The sequence below is a fragment of the Equus asinus genome, chromosome 3 (genome assembly GCF_041296235.1).
Source record: "Equus asinus isolate D_3611 breed Donkey chromosome 3, EquAss-T2T_v2, whole genome shotgun sequence".
Classification (NCBI taxonomy): domain Eukaryota; kingdom Metazoa; phylum Chordata; class Mammalia; order Perissodactyla; family Equidae; genus Equus; species Equus asinus.
This window is the reverse complement of record NC_091792.1, coordinates 143205574-143222979: the sequence shown is the minus strand read 5'-3', so window position 1 is coordinate 143222979 and position 17406 is coordinate 143205574. Positions and strand designations below refer to the sequence as shown.

Genomic DNA, 17406 nt, shown 5'->3' with positions numbered 1-17406 from the left:
TGATTTTAGAGAAGAAAATTGTATTTTTCAACTAGTCTCAAAATGGAAGAATTAAATAAGTGAAGTGTTTTTTTTTTAATCCCACCAAAAAAGCCTTCAAAAGGTTCTAGTTATTTTGTTTTTGTTTCTGTTGTAGATTTTTCTAGTGCTTTGATATTTGAATTTCCTCTAGCAGAGCTAATATAGATCCTGCAAATGTGGAGATGTAGAAAGAAAATACATTCTCATCTTAAGAGCAATTAGCTTAAGGTCTAAGCTAAATTTTATGATGACTTTTATAAAATCTTATTTTATATTTGCTAGCCCAACAAGATTTTGGAGGAAACATTCTTAATCAAAAGAACACTTCTAAGATTAACCTCCACATTTAGCAGCTCAATCAAAAATAGATGTAAAATACTAATGGTGGGATTATAAATGGGGACAAATTTTTCTGGAGGATAAGCAGGCAATATGTATCAAAAATGTTAAAAATGAGCATCTCCATAGACCCAGAAATTCATCTTAAGGAAATAACAGGGGGATGTGGGCAAAGATTTTTGGTGTGAGGATAGTTAATGCTACATTATTTACATTACTGAAAATTTGAAAGCAGTGTAAATATCCAACAGTAATGCTCTAGTTAAATAAACTATACAACACTATATATATATATATATAATATTCATGCACATATATTCATTACATATATTCAATGCTATCATTAAAAACTGTTGTAAAATACATTTAATGGTATAATGAGAAAATGTGCAAAATACATTGTTTTAAAATTATGTTTGAAAAAACTATAATCCCAACAAATTTACATACAAATATATCCTCTTAGAAAGAAAGAAGAGGGAAGAGGACAAGAAGAATACATAATAAGGTGTTAATAGTGGCTGAGGACATTTTAGGTTCCTTTCAATTTTCTTCATGTGTGAGTATGCACCTTTCTGAAATTTTTGAAATTTTCCATAATAAATGTGTATAACCTCTATGTTCAGAAGAATAATAAAAACTATTCATTTTTAAAGAAACATAGAGATTCAAACTTATAGCTATGCCTTCTTAACATACAGGGAATGTAGTAAATAGAAATAGTGCCTGACATCCAATGTAAGTCTCAAATATTCATTGGACACTTAAAAGGAAGACATTTCTGTTTATCACACCAAGTCTAATAGCTGCTCCTCTCAGGAGGCGAGATTCCACTCAGGAGCAGCCTGGGGAGAGGTTCCTACCTGGCACTCTGAGAAATCCTGTGAGCCCTGAATTATAGGGAGAGGTGAACTGCAAACTACTATCTGCTTGCCTCAGATGGGCCCAAAACGTGGACTCCCAGATGCCACTACCGTCTTCACTCTGTTTCTTAATTTGCAATTTCATCAGTTAAGTTAAACTTTCCAATCAAAAATGTAATTATCCTTGGTAGGGTTAAGGGGATTTTAGTTATTTATACCAAAGCATCTATTTGTTAGTCATATTTTTTCTTCCCTTCTAGCATCTCATAGAGTTCAGAAGCACATACTGAGAAAAAAATAGCAAATGCCTTCAGAATGGTATGACTAAACTATTAAGAAAATTTCTCAGGAAGAGATGTTACCAATTGGAGAATAGGAAGGGGCAGTCTTAGAAGGCTGAGGGAGGAGCTGTTTGAGACGTGACTCCTACTGGAGATACATGAAATTGCCCGGATGAGGAAAATGAAGTCCAAGTTTCAAAGCAGCAACTTGCAATTGAACTTCTGGAACATAATCTGTCCCTAAATGTGGACCCCCTGTATAAAGGCTGTCACGTGTCAGCCCGGTTCTTAGGCAGGAAGCTCATTCTGGTCTCTCCAATATAACATGAGAGGTTGACCCACCCTCTCTCCCCTGGAAGGCTGACTATATCCACAGGAATGAAAGCTTTACTATTTGCCCCTCTAAGTTAGCGTTGTCACAGTTTCGTGGACCTTTCCTGCAAATCACTCTTTCTACATTTGGGTGATCATTATTTTGACCATTAAAAATTTTTCATGAGAAGAGGGGAAATGAGGCTGGAACCAAAGCCAAGTTCAGGAGATTTAAAGTGATTACAGGAGACTCAAGTCTATTTGATAAGTAGAATGACTTTGTGAATCTTGATTTAGCCCAAAATGGAAGAAAAAGGATGGAAGGGAGAAAATGGGTGCTCCTTCAGCTGTGTCACAAGCCTGCAATTCAACTTTGGGCAGTTTCACTTAATGATCCTGAGCCTCAGTTTCCTTATCTGTCCAAGGAGACGGCCGGATTCAATTATATCTAAGATCCCTGCCAACTCTCAAATGCAATGATGTGTCTGCCTTGGCAGAGACAGGCTTGGGAAGACTTTTTTGTGCAAGGTGAATCTAAATGTTTCGTTGTACAGAGGCACGGAAATCAGAGAGCATGCCCAAGAAAGCCAACTGGTGCTCAACTTTGCTAAAAGAGCACAGCTTGCTCTTTTCATCACTTGCCTTGTAATATGGATATTTAACTTTCTAACCATTCCAGAAAAAGGGCACAAGAAAATTTGTGAAATATATAACACTTTCAGCCACACATATTGGCTATGAGAAGACCAGCTTCTCCAGACCTGGGTTTCTGACAAAGCCCAGCTAGTTGCCCCAGGGAAACAGCAAGCTTTCATCTTGTTCATCATTAACTCTATTAAGTGGCACAAATCATGTGTATGACCAAGACTATGCTTGCACAGTAAGAGTGAAAGCAACACAACTGATGTGATAGTGGCTATTTACTGATGCCTGCATATGGATGCAATTTAACATATGAACATGTGATTTGGTTTTACAACAGGTAAGAAATGATGTTACCCAGAAAGAGAAGATTTAGAAAAGAGGATGGATCCTAAATTTAGGGTTGTGTAAATAGGAATAAGGCGTATAGCATCTAGGGAACTAAGAGCTTAAAGTAACCCTTTTGCCTCCTTAAACTAGAGCCCTCACCCCTTAAATAAAAAGCTCATTATATTTGGTAAAAGGAGACCTTGCTTCTTTTTAATTTGAAGTGAATCATCTGAGATATTGTAGGGTGTGAAGGGAGAAAAGAAGGTCATATGCCTAAAATATTTTATCATGGCATTATTAGCAAATCTAATAACCATGGCTGTATCACAGAATAGTTGATGTGTCACTGGGAGTTACAGAGTTTTCCTGTTCAGCTGTTCTCTTTGTACATACAACTCTATTTAGCAGGAGGTAGAAGATCTGAGCTCCAGAGCCACCTAATACCACCCAGCTTGGAGATTTTCCAATGAATAGCGACAGGCACACTAAATTCCCTAATAGAAAATTAGGAGAGGGAGCCCTGGTGACAATGGAGTAAGCAGAGTAAGACCAGGTAAATGATAAACCTCAGGAAGGACAAAGCCTTGATAAACTACCAGCTCTTCTCTTACAATGCTGGATGCTCAAACAGTATTCACTAGCATGACCTTTTTAACTTCACATTTTCCTGCACTCAGAGAAAGCAAAAAACAGGAAAACTAACATAAGAAAGCTTGATTTCTATGCCTGTGAAACAATCTCCAAAAGTCAGTTTACAAAAGTTTCCGTTTTAAACAGGCCAAAAGCTTTATTATTCGTTAAAGAGCCCAGGTTGTACTTTGCCCCAAGCCGATGATCAGAAAGAATTCTTTTCCTGCCTCTTTTCAAAATAAAAATCGCTGACAATTCCTGAGGTGTAACTTTCTACCGTCCAAGTAGATTCATTTCCACGTCGGGCACCTAAAAATAGGCCACACCCCACGTTCTGCACAGCCATATAAAGCTGCTAAATGGGAACTCCAACTAGGCGCTCTCCTGTGGGTATTTTCAGACTGTGCCCTCTTGGTCTTCTCTTTTAAATTACCCTATGTTGAATATTGTGTAAAAACAAAGGGCAAAAGTGGTTTGCTGAGATGGACCCTGCATTGCAACCGCTAAGGTACCATATTTGAGCCTTGTTATTTTGTTCTAGACTAAATCCAATGAAACTATGGCTAATAATGTTCTTAAAAAAAGCAATTTTAGTAATAATTAATGTTCAATAAATCCATTAATTCCATTTACAATGTTATAGTTGTTGGTGCTCTTAAACTTCAAAAGGATAGCCGAATACATCAGTGAGAATGAGCGAACTTCTACTGTGCATCAAAATGTGGATAAATCCCACAACTGTAATGTGAAGCAAAAGAAGCCAGGCACCCCAAAAAAGTACATACTTTATTACTCTTTCTTTATACAAATAAGTACAGAAATAGATATACCTAATTTATGTACCTGGAAGTCAGGATAGAGGTTGCCTTTCATGGTGGTTGGGGGTTGGGGGCATGGTCAAGGGAAAGGGGCTCCAGGAAGCATGTTATGGTTGATTTCTTGCTGTCAGTGTTGGTTAAAAGGGTATGTTCAGTTGGTAAAAATTCAGAGCTGAACCCTTATGAAATATGCACTTTTCAGTATTCATATTATACTTCCATAAAAAGTCTAAAGTGCATAGAGAAGAAAGAGAAAGTCGTCTTCCTCTATTGCAAAATTTTAAAGTTTGCTGCCTGTTAAAAAAATTTTTGAATGTTCAATTTATCTCTTAAACCACACAGAAAATTAGCAGTGGAATAGGAATCAAGGGACCCGATGTCTAAGTTTGTTTGACCTTGGACAAAGCCACTTCAACTTTCTAGATCTATTTTCTATCAAAAGATGGGACAGGATCAGGTGTTCTCTGAAAGTATGTCTTGAATGAAGTAAAGGAAACTTCCAACTCTAAAACTTTAGCATTTTGCCCTTTGTTTAAAATTCATTATTGAAGGATGTCATTGCCTTGGTTTGAAAACCTGGTCCCCTTCTCTGAGAGTACGATCCTTGAAAGGGGTCAGTCAGTGCAGGTCTGCCACTTAGTATCCATCCATGTGATCCCAGGGAGTTAGCTAAACCATCTGATCGCACATTCTCATCTATGAAAATGGCAGTATAAATATCTGTTTTACATGGTTTGTCTCAGGGTTAAATGAGATGTGTATGAGCACAGTGCTTGGCACATAATAAATATTCAATAATGATAATCTACTGTTCACACAGGAATACTTAAAACTCAGTTTAACATCAAGCACCAAGAGTAGATGCAGAAGCTTGCTCTCTGCCTGCCTTCCTTATCTAAAAAAAGACCTAGAAACAAAGCAGAGCAGACTTTCTTTTAAAGTCTTCCATTAAGCTGACTTGCTATGAGTGTGCGCACAGTCATCACCTAAGCTGTCACGATGCCAAGTGTCTGCTGGTTTCTTTGCTTACCTGAGGAAAAGTAAAACCAGCCTCATACTTGTCCTGACCTGGCTCTACCTCTAAAGACACCAAGAAGCAGCAAGTGCAGAAAACAGTTTTTGTTTCCATTACGCTGGCCACAAAAGTTATTTGAGCCAAAAGTCTTTCAAGTGTTTCTCTGTTAAGAAACGGGCCATCCATATGGTGCATGAAAACTGACAAGATACTATGAGTTTGCAAATGAGAGAAGAACCGCAAAGTATCAAATCGTGTTTTCAAATGATGATATCAACGGGGGAAGAATGGAAAACAAAGCCACAGGAGCAAAAGAATTCAATATAAAGTCAATTTTGCCACCAGTGGCCTATCAACCAAACCCTCTTGGCGGTCACACTCTTCTCACAAATTTGTGATCAATCATACAATCACTTAAATTGCTAAAATGACATAAAGGATATGTTATATTTTGTCTTAGATATTTAAGGGTATTTTTCTTGCAGGTAATTTTTCTGTGTAATGAAATGCTGATGAATTGGCATAGACATGGAAAACTGTGCTGTACAATGCAATAGCCACTCATATGGCTACTGAGCATTTGAAAGTGTCTAGTCAAATTTGAGATGTGTAATAAATGTAAAATATACATAGGATTTCAAAGTCTGAGCATGAAAAATTGAACGTAAAATATCTCACTAATAATTTACATTAATTACATGTTGATATAATATTTTGGATCTATTGGGAAAAATAAGAGATATCAAAATTAAATTTACCTTTTCTAATTGTGGCTACAGTTAGAATGTGATGTGCATGATCTTCCTATTTGACAGTGTGGTCTAAAGTTTTGCGCTCACCCTCAAGGAAGTGAAATCATACATGCAAATAAAATTAATGAACTACAGAATCAGGGAATTGCTGAATGAAAAGGGGTATTAAAGCAGTGCACAACTGTAGGGGGCGCCATGCACATCCCAGTGTGTGAAGAGTGATCCTTGGAGCTTTACAGTATTCAGTTTGCACAGCCCTGTATTAAATGCTCCCTACAGAATCAGGAATCCCTTCTAGAACATCCCTGAGGCAAGCCCATGTATCTTTTCAACACTTTCCACACTTTTTCAAAACATAGACATAATAATGAGATGCAAATATATAAAGTGAGGTCTACCCAGTACCCTAAGCGGGGAGGGTAGAAAATAGAGCCAATCTATTATAATACTCTCAAAGGATGCAGAAGAAGGCCAGAGCAGCACAAAGTATGCAATGTCTGAGGGATGCACTGTTCTCCGGAAGGCTGTTTTCTTCCTGGAGACTAGAGGCATTTTTCAGAGGATAACATTCACTTTAATTACAAAATGCACCCGCCTCGCTCTTCCAAGGGAGAAAAGCCTGTTGTTGCATCTATAATGTAGCTTTAGTTTTTGATGCCAAAAATGATTCAGTAAACACAGTTATGTTATGGTATACTATTTCTTACTCAGTACTCAAATTAATCTCAAGGCAGTGCTGGCATTAATTCAATTTGACGCCTGTACTTAGGATTTCACATAGGTGCCTTCATCCAGTTCTTCTTCGCAACTAATAAAATCTTAATTCATGGTAATATATTTATTTCTAGTTCAGTTCATGTTAAGGAGTGCAGTACTTTACAGAAAACTAATTAATATCAATCATATATTATAACAGTTTTAATGGTTCAGAGGAAAATCCTACACTGGGGAAAAGATTACATGATCCACGGGGTCTTAGCCCATCCTATTTACTCTATTTTTAGGGTTTGAGAAAAAGATACCAAGCATCATTTCAAATATTAATTTAATTGAAGGTGTGCATCATGGGAAGTCTGGGAATTAAGAACCCTGGTTCTGATCCCTAATAGGACATTGATTTGATGTGGCCCAAGAATGTAATTTACACTCTCAGAGACTCTGTATTCCACCTATTTTGTGTAACAACCATATAATTTGCAAGTTGGTAAAGATATTCCAATTCAGATACATGGTGCTATTAAAATAATGAACAACTTCACTAATAGCAAGCCTTCTGTAATTGTTGGTAACAATTCTATTTTTATATAATGTTTGAGTAATGTTGATAGCATCCTATTTCCTGGGACTGGACATATGGTCAGTGGAATAGTTCAAGCGTGAGTCCCTATGACATAAATGGTGCCCCCTGGAGTTGTGCAAAGCAGTGGCCCCCACATATTTAAAAGGAACTATGTTTAAAAAGCCCGATTCTCCCTTAGGCACAAAGAACTGGAGCAGTGGTTATACCGCTCTTTGAAAGTCTTAAAAATAATAATAATAATGCAATAGGTTCCTTGAAATGCATGGTCATAATATCCAGTCTTTCCATTAGGCATTAGGCATTTCATGCATTCTACAACAATTTTCCACACTGACACGCTATCAGCAAAAAAATGAAAAAAGATAGGCACATACTATTATACTATTCTTTTTTTTTTTTGCCTCTTTTAACAATCTATACACAAAACCTCCAAATCTGATATACATGTTTTAAAAGTCCTGATCATTAGAAATAAAACAAAAGCCAGAACTCCAGCAGCACACCGGCTCCTAGGTGCAGAGATAATGCCTCTTGATACTCACTTTCAAACCCGAATCCATAGATGATAACCCCCAAGACGCGTGCCATTCATTTTACTGCAGTGTAAATACGTGTATCGCAAGCTGAGGGAACACTCACTCACGAAGGGGGCTTACACACGCTACTTTTAATTCACAAGGGCATGATGACGTGGGAGGGCATCTCGGAGTCACTGCTCAATGAACTCCACAATAGGGCACAAATCTGAAACCCAATCTTTGCCAGATATGGACGTAAGAGCAAATATATACAGTATCATGTGCTTTCCAACAGCACTGTGTCTCGAGGGAGCTCTCTGACATCAGCAGTTGAGACAGGTGGTTCCCTTTCCAACTGTGGAAAATAAAACCCTACTGCAGAGGCACTAAGTAAATATAGCTGTACTGTAATTTTTCCTTGGTGCACTTTCCCTGTGATTTCTGTCCTGTGATGAGACTTTATCCAAGCAATCCACTCAGGGCATCCTTCCATGATAATAACTGATTAAACATTTGCAAACTGGCTAAAACTGGCATGAAAGATACTGGTGCAGGACTCTGTTTTGCTGCCCCAGTTGGTCGGAAAAGAGTTTTCCCCCTCTCGTTTATTTAGAATAGGTTGTCAAGTGACCGACCAGACCTCTGCTGGAATATGTCACCCTTTGTCCCGTGCAACTAATACAACCCAAGAAAATGACAGACAAGAGTCAGACCATCTTAAAATCACATGCACAGAGCAGGTCAATACCAATCATATCCAGTTTGAGTCTGAGAACTAAAATCAGCTGAGATGTACTAAGCCCTTTGTGGCCACAACTATTTGCTTTTGCATTTAAGAATTACTAGCAGAAGGGCACCCTGTAATGTGTGTATAAAATTACTTAATTCAACTTCTATTTCCCTTTCTCAACATAGATACTTTTACACTCTGACAGCCGCTGGCTCTTAAAGCGTTCTCCTTTTTGTTGTATCTCCTTAGAAACACAAATCTTGTTCCCTGGCAGCGGCGGCTCTAAGTGCTGTACCACATGCCCAAACTAGTTCTCCCTCGCAGCTTTAATTCACAGTAAGTGGCATGAAAGGAGGTCAACCCTCCTCAAAAAACACTCAGAGTTCTTTTCGACTTCAGAATCTATTTTGGAAAGCCACACTCCCTGGTACGTAAAGAGCGACTTTCCATTTTGAAATTCTGGCTCTAACTACTGACAACTTTATGGAAGGGTCCTCAAAGAGGCAAACGTGGGCTCTTGATCATAATTCTCTTTGAGAATTCAGGAAACTCCGTGAGATAAGGAAGTCAGTAACTGTCATCCCCTCTTCACTCCCAAATAACCCTTTCATTTGAAAACTACTTATGGCATGCATACATGTTATAGCCTTTCTTTCCTGAGGTGTTCATTGAATGCTTAGCTCAATAATGCCATCTTAATCCTGAAAGTTTCCATGGTAACCTACCACTGTAATAAACAAGTCTGAGGAATGGGAAATGAAGCACAGTACTATTTCCTCCATCCTCCTTCAACTTGCAAAGTACAGGGTCTTCTCTACTTCGCTGAAGTTTGCAGTTCATAGCCCTTTGAGCTAGAGTGAAAATAATGGCAATAAAGAAATGATATCCAACATTTGGTGAATATTTGCTGTGTGACAAGCACTGTGCTAAGTAGTTATGTGGATTATCTCACTTAATTGTTTCACTAACAGTAGGAGTGAGCACTATTATTGTGTCGATCCCAGGGATAAACTCGGTGAAACTTGGAGAGGTTAAGTAACCTTTCTAAAGACAAAAGGTGGTATGTGAGACACCTAGGACTTGCAGTCAGTCTTGTCTGACTCCAGACATTTTGCTCTTAATGAGCAGACAATGCAGAAAAAATGGCATTTTTGTTTGTGCCCACCAGTCACCTAACTTAGACATCTAGGAGCCTCCCCACAAATCAGAGGGGAACCACAGCTTCATGTTCAGAAGGAAGATAAAAACACCACACACATCTAGTGCAAACCACCAGGGAAATAAAGAAAAGGTAGATTTAAGCAGGAATATACCCAACACGTGGCACCCTGTTCTGGTCAAAAGAAGCCATACTCCAAGTGCCTATGAACGTGACCTGGCGGATTAGTTCAGAGAATGCATCCTTGTTTGTGGATCAACCCTGAAGTTAACTTGGGACATCTGATTCAGATCATTGAGAGTAATTCCAGAGGAGGAGGAGGATACAAGAATAATAACGCTATCCCTCTCCCTAAATAAAATTGACTCCTTTTGAAGATGGCAATTATAAATAAAGACCAGGTTAGAACACATCTTGAGACCACATGAGAAACTATATTACAAAGATGCTTTCTTTGCCACAAATGTGTTTCCATGCAAATCTATTCCAAGAGGTACAATGTGTTTATCTCACTCTAGACCAGAATTCAGCAAGTAGACTTTAACCTTGACTCTTTACACCAATAATTGAATCAACCTCCCAAATATATTTTTTATAGCCTTTGCTTGGAAGTGTGGTCAAATATGAAAAGGTCACCTGAGTTTGGAGCCTTTTAAAACTCATTGTGGTACAAGTCTTCACAAAGGGAGGCTAAAATATGTAGTTTTCTAACCCTCTCTGATTTAGGTAATATAAATAGAACAAATTCCATTGAATGTATTTCCAAAAAATGTAGGCGTGGATAACTCTGTGGCTGTAGTCTTGAAACAATTATAACTAAGGTCCAAAGTCCTTGGGTCACCTGGCTTACTGGAGGGCCTTCACTCAATGGGGCAGGTTCCAAAGTAAATGGCCTAGAATACAAAGCCAGAACAGGCTGTGTCCTCTGATACTCTCACAGCTTCTGGAGTCTAGAAGAGCAATGGCAAACAGGGATGGTCTATGGCCATTTGGGGAGGTAGGCGCGTGATTATTAATTCTGAAATCCCCATGGCCACCATCACCATCACACTTAAAAACCTCAAAACAACACTGATTATAACTGAGCAGGAATAAAACTTACATGTGTTTGATTACATAATATTTTGAGATCTGGTCCAAAGGGAACGATTTAAAAAAGTAAGAGACTCACTTTCTAAAAGAGCATTAAGCCAGGGTCACATTTATGATCCCTTTCTAGCGATGCAAATTATGCTGCTAGGAACAAACACTTCGAAGCAGAATCTAACTCAGATGGATGCAGAACACATTGGCTGTGAAAGCTGTGCACTCAGCAAAGAGCACCAGGGACACAAACATGTGTGTGAAGCCATTTCAATACATTTTACCTCAATACCTCCAGTTGAGCTACTTAATTTTTCCCAGTCTTCATTTTTCCATCTAGTAAATTGGAAAAATACCTGCCTCGCAGGTGTACCGTGGGAAGTCAACAGGATAAGCTGAAGGGGTGTAGTAAGGGCCTTGCAGAATGCCTCATCTGCAGTGGGCGCTACACGAAGTCCCATTTCCCTCATTGTTCAGGTTTTTCAGATCCAACTGTTCCTCTGTCCTCTCAGTCTTTTCTTCTCCCTCCTTTCTTGGAGCATTTTAAAATAAAATATATGTAATAAAGGTTTCCACACCTTTTATCCCATGGAGTGGACAGTGACATTTGCGAATACACAAATGTGTATGGGAGTCAGGGCTCATGTTTTGCCCTCTGTGGGTGCCTCGGCCACATACAGAAAGGAGAAGGAATGACAACGCTGCTTGGAGCCTAAAGTGAGCCCTGACCGAATGTGTAAGAGAGGTATTTTTAAAGATCAAAGATTTGTGTGAAAGAAAAATCTGATATTTGGATTTACTGTCAATGTGTAGTCGTTGCAAGTTTGGGAAAATGTGTGAGGACAGATACAGTGGAAATTGCCACCAAATGTAACTTTTTTCAAAAGAACGAGTGACAGACAATGTCTACATTTTCCAACTTCAAGAATCCTTTAGGTATTTATAGGAAAAATTATCAAAAACTAAATATGATATATCAAAATTTTGAAAATGCAAAACTTCATAAAATGCAGAAAAAAAACAAGGAAAATCTGAAAGTTAGATTATTCATATGCACTGAAGCTGTCTTTGAATATCTGCATCATAAAAGTACTCTAGAAATGCCTAGAGTTTGAAATAAGTAAAATAAATTAAACTGGTAACACAGGAGAGAAGAAATGTATTCTCAGAATCTATATATTGTTTCTCTAAATATTATCAGTAACTACCACCACTTAAAAAGGGAAATAGGGAACAGGAAAGAAAATATTTGCTGCTTGGAAAATCATCCCCAAAGAACCCATCTCTTCAATGCATGTCTACAGTCATTATTGATAGTCTCAGACAGTAACTTTAGACTTGCCAAAGGGTGTGAGATGAACTTCCTTCTCTCTACATGAACTCTGCTTAGTGGTACTAACCATTCCCAGTCTTCCTACCTTGTAAAGGTAGATAAAATTGATTCTAAAAATCAAATTAAATTTTAAATTTTAAAAATCCTTCCTAAAAGACTCCATTGGGGTCAAAGAAGTACTTTAGCTCCAGGATGCCACAGCAAAGAGAAAGACACCGTTACAAATCTCTCGACACCGAGCCACATGTGTGGGAATATATGTATCTGCAAATGTGTAGAACACAAGATAAAAGGGGAAACAGCCAGCTGTTACGAGTCTGTAAATCAATGTGAATCTACTATGCTCCAAAAGATGGTCCAGCAACACGCCAGGTGCTTAACTTGTGTAAGATTTTATAACTTTCTGCCCTGAAAGTGCTAACAGTCTAAGAGTGAGCGGAACGTTAGACTCACAATCAATCAACATACCCACATGTGAACAGAACAATAGGAAGTATGTGGAGGAAGAAGAGATGCGGATCAGTTAGGGGCTTGAAAATAGATCTAATGAACCTTATAAACAGCCTAGAGTGAGTATGCCAGCTAGGCCCTGTGAAGACTTTTAGAGGCCCCTGCCCCATCTGAAATTCAAAACAAAAACCAGACTTATTACTAAATTATGTACGTAAAGAGAAGCCCAATCTTTGTCACAATAGCTGCTTCAATGATTGCTTTAAACAATTAAATGTAATAATCTTTCAAAGGAAAACTTTTGGTGCCCCTGTATGGGTACCCTGCTTTGCTGGGTGCCCTACTCACTAGTTCAGTGTAGTATTGGGTAACCCTGTGTGGGTACCAACACACAAATAAAGGAAAATAGAGATGTAGTTTGCCAGGACCTTGCCCATCCATTCGTAGTCTCTCCAATAAAAGGGCTGAGATCCAGAACAGAGGGTTGCAAGTGGCATACTTGGCTGGAAAAGAACATGTGGGTTCCTCTAGCTTTAAGGGGTGCCTGCAGGGACCCTAAAAGGATAAGAGGCAGAAGGAGGAAGGATAATGAGGGAGAGACAGCATTCGCTTTGAAATAAGACACACCTAAGGGCAGAACTAGGCTCTGATACTTCCTGACTCTTCAAAATGGGTCAAGACAGTTAATCTCCTTGGGCCTCTATAAAATAGAAATGGTATCACTATCTCATGGAGAATGTCGTAATCAAATACCTAGCTTGGCACCTGGGAGATATTTGGTAAATGTTAGTTTTCCTCAGTGCTAAGGGGACTAGAAAATAAAAAGTCCTGGTAATAAAGGATGAATCATACAAGGTCCAGTGGTAGCTGCTAGGGGAAATACAAAGAAATATGAAAGGTAGTGAGAGCCCAGATTTGGCTCCCAACCAGGTGGGGGGGTGCAAACTGCTTATGTGATCTTGTTGAAAATCTGTCTTTAATCCACAAAATTCCAGGAAGTCACTAGAAAACCAAAGAAACAAAATCAAGAGTAGTTTAAAATGGAAATAGGTGATTTTTTAAAAATAAAATCTAATTTATGATGTCCACCATGTACCCACTACTATTCTAAGTGCTTTACACATACTATCTGATGAATGAGAATTATTGTTATCCCCTTTTTTTTTTTTTCAGATGGAAAAACAGACACAGAAAGTGAAGTAACGTGCCCAAAGCTACACATCATGTGAGGGGTGGTTGGGACTTGAACCTGGGCAGCCTGGTTCCCGAGTGCACACCCTTAACTCCTCCACTCAACTTCCTTCTACCATCTGCCAAAGTTTTAAATCTTTACTAGTTAAAATTATGTGAAATACTCAAGCTACACAGTTGCATAAGACCTGGCTCCTGGTCTCATAGAGCCCACAGTAAACAGGCAGAGTGGAATCTGTGAGTCTGGAGCAACAGAGGAACCTGCAGGATATGGTGAGTGAACCACAATGACAGAGAAACCCAGGCTGCCTGGAACAGAGTGGGGAAGGAGAAGTAGGAGTTATCAGAACAGAGCCTTTCTCTCAACTTCCCTTCTTTGAAACCATTCTGTGTGTGTCTAGCATAGCATGGGGCACACTCAGTAAAAATAATTGCCATTGTCATCTCTGGATTAGTAATGATATTTTCCACTGATCTTACAAAGGTGGAACCACAGAGAGGTCGTTAGGGTTAGTTTGAAAAGATACCTGTTATGAGAAACTATTTTTTAAGTAGGAAAAAGTCTTAAAGATTTAAAGAAAAATAAAGAGAGAATTCTAGATGAAGAGATGGCATTTTCAAAAGCGGGTTCTCGGTTGGGTTTGCTAGGCCACGCTGAGAGGTGGCCTGGTACAGAGCAGAGCCTCACACCCTTACCTGCGACATTGACCTTGGCTCATAGCCATGTGGCCTGAGCAAAGGTATGAAGACTCTCTATTCCTTAGTTTCCTATCTGTAACATAGGGCTCCCTGAGCCTACTTCCTAAGGTGTAATGAGGATTCTACATGGGTCATAAAAGATAATACACCTTGATTGTTTATGTGTCAATTTGGCTAGGCCATGGATTCCATCGGTTTGTACAAATACTAATCTAAGTGTTGCTGTGAAGGTCTTTTGTAGATGTAATTTACAATTAATTGATTTTAAGTAAAGCAGATGACCTTCCATAATGTGGGTGGGTCTCATTCAATCAGTTGCAGATCACACAATTAAACACCGAGGTTGCCCTAAGAAGAAGGAATTCTGCCTCCAGGCTGCAACCTAGAAGTCCTGCCTGAGTTTCTAACCCGCTGTCCTGATATATATAAATATGTGTAATCTGTTTCTCTGGAGAACCCTGACTAACGCAACATCTTTCAACACATTGAATGCTTGCTATGTGCTACCAGTGCTCCAGGCATTTTAAGAATTTTAACTCTTAAATTCATTCCCTCTCTCTCTCTGTTTTGCACCTCCACCCCCATGTAGTAAATGAGCATACAGAACGTAGGCCTTTCGTCAGTAGTAGACCAACTGGTAAAATGTCTAAAAGCCCAGGAATGTAACTTTTAATATGATTTCAAAAGCAAATTTAGGGCTCTCAGAATAGAGGAAATGCAAATAAAATGAGGCTTAAAGATGTTTAGAATCTAGTCTCCATGAAGACAAAGACATTGTCTTGTTCACAATTATGTCCATAGGCCTAAAATGGAGACAGAATGACTTAATAAACATGTTTTGAGAATGAAGAAATGACAGAATTCTACAGCTATGTACAAAAACGTAGGAAATATTTTTTCTACTACTTGGTATCAACTCAAACCTTTACTTCTGCTCTAAGGGAGCACTGTAGAAGAGGTGTGTATTTATTCATCCATCTCTACATCCGTCCATTCACCAAACATGCACTGAGTGCCTGCCACATTCTACAGGCCGTGCTAGCCTTAGGACTGTGAAGAGAAAGAAGACAAAAGTCTTGCCTTTGGACCACTACAGGCTAGTAACTGAGCAGATGGATACACAAGTCTAATTACGTTAGTAGTATATACTGGAACAAAGAGATGCAGGAGATGCTAAGGAAGCTCAGAGAATGGACACCTAACCTCTTCCGGAAGGGATTCATTAATTCATTCATGCATTAATTTCTTAAATAAATCTTGATTAATGTGAACTCTGTGTCAAGCACTATACTATGCCCTGGGAATACGCAGATAGTATAATGGCTAAATTTTGTTGACTGCTTCATATGTTTCGGGCATTATTCTAAGCCCTTGACATTTATTTACTGACTCTTTTCATACCACTAGGAAATCTGGTATGTATGTATAGGACTCTTTCTTATAAGGCAATCATACAGACGTATTCATATGTTCACTCTTCAAAGAGTTCTAGATCACCTACTACCCGAAAGGAACACTGTTAGGCACCAATTTTATTAACAGATAATCTTTGCCCTTAAATCTAGTGGAAGGGACAAACATACCCACAAACAGCTGCAATTTCAGACTACATGATTCCCAGTCTTGCAAAGGCCTTATCATAAGCATAACTACGCCATCTTCAGAACTTCCCCAAAACTTAAGAATATGATTTTGAACACTAACAACAAAAATATGTTGACAGCATTTTGTCCTATCCTTATACAAGGAAAATAACTAAAGAGAAATATTGGTAACATGCATGATAGATCTTCAAAATTATATTTTGAAATGCCACTGTCTCTTTTTTGTGATTAAGGACTAGACATCACGTTAACTGCAGGTCAGCATGGCCTGAACCCAGCACAGCTACCTAGGATGTCAGTCGACACCAGTGTTTTCAATTACCTTCCAGTAACAATGCTCGCATAAAGCATTGCTTCTCAAGATCTCAGTGCTAACAGTTTGAGCACAACAACAGAACATTTTGATATAAATATCTTACATTATTCAGAAATGGCATGCATTTGCCATCAATTAACAGCAACTATATATTGCAACAATTTCTAAATGAAGCCTTATAAATAACTGTAGTTTTAATTACTTGAGAAAACTATATTATCCATCAACATACATGACTTCTGCTAAGTATCACCAAGGACCTAGAAAGTTCCACAGTCCCTCAAAAAAGTTACAGCAATGAAAGAGTAAAGATTTTTGTATCTTAAAAGGAAAAGGCCAATTCTATCCAGAAAACACAAACCTAGACCTTCTTGGAAGTGAAAATTAGGAAAGAGAGAGAGTGTTCCGTGTGCATGTTGGGGAGAAGACAATAAAGGAAAAGGAAGAGTCCCCAGTCAAATCAGAGAGGGGGTTACTCAACAGTCAATATGAGTAAAAAGGAGAGAGTCCTTTGGGCTAAAGGAAAATGGGCCATTTGGTTTCTTTCGTACTTTTTATTGACTCCATTCATTTTTTTGATGTTTAAAATGTGTATCCTCTCTACTTTCCAAAATGGGGTTCTGGATGACATACAAAGTTAGACACACAAAACAGGACAATAAAAATGAAAACCAGATCAAATCAGGTTAAAAGGAGCAAGGAAGTAAATGCTAGTCTATAGTTGGAATGCACTACTTTTTTGTAACTCAGTTCTGAATTTAGCTCTGAGTTTCCTGGCTGTTTGGACAAAAATCAAAATGTGTTGGGTTAAATAAATATTCATTTTCCAACAAAAGGAAACAAGACTTCCCCAATCTTTCTAGTTCAATCGTAACCCTGCCCCCACTTCTGGTACCCAGTCATTAGTACCTCCATGCCTTCTATATTTTTCTCCATAGCATTTATCAATTTTGTAAATTCTATACCTTTTGCTTATTTTCTGTCCCCTTCCACTATAATATAAGATTCATGAGGACAGTA

General features: G+C 38.5%; 1 protein-coding gene across 5 annotated transcripts in view; it reads right to left on the bottom strand.

Annotated features, from left to right (window-relative positions):
• PPARGC1A (PPARG coactivator 1 alpha) overlaps positions 1–17406 on the bottom strand; it is a 608512-nt gene that overhangs the window by 99656 nt on the left and 491450 nt on the right. The window contains exon 1 of one of the 5 annotated variants that reach the window (XM_070506130.1): positions 7846–7941. The exons of the other annotated variants lie outside the window; for them this stretch is intronic. Within the exon in view, the coding sequence (XP_070362231.1) occupies positions 7846–7863 (18 nt within the window). The 5' untranslated portion in view covers positions 7864–7941. Of the gene's footprint in view, positions 1–7845; positions 7942–17406 lie in introns of those variants that run through there. 5 annotated transcript variants of the gene reach the window in all.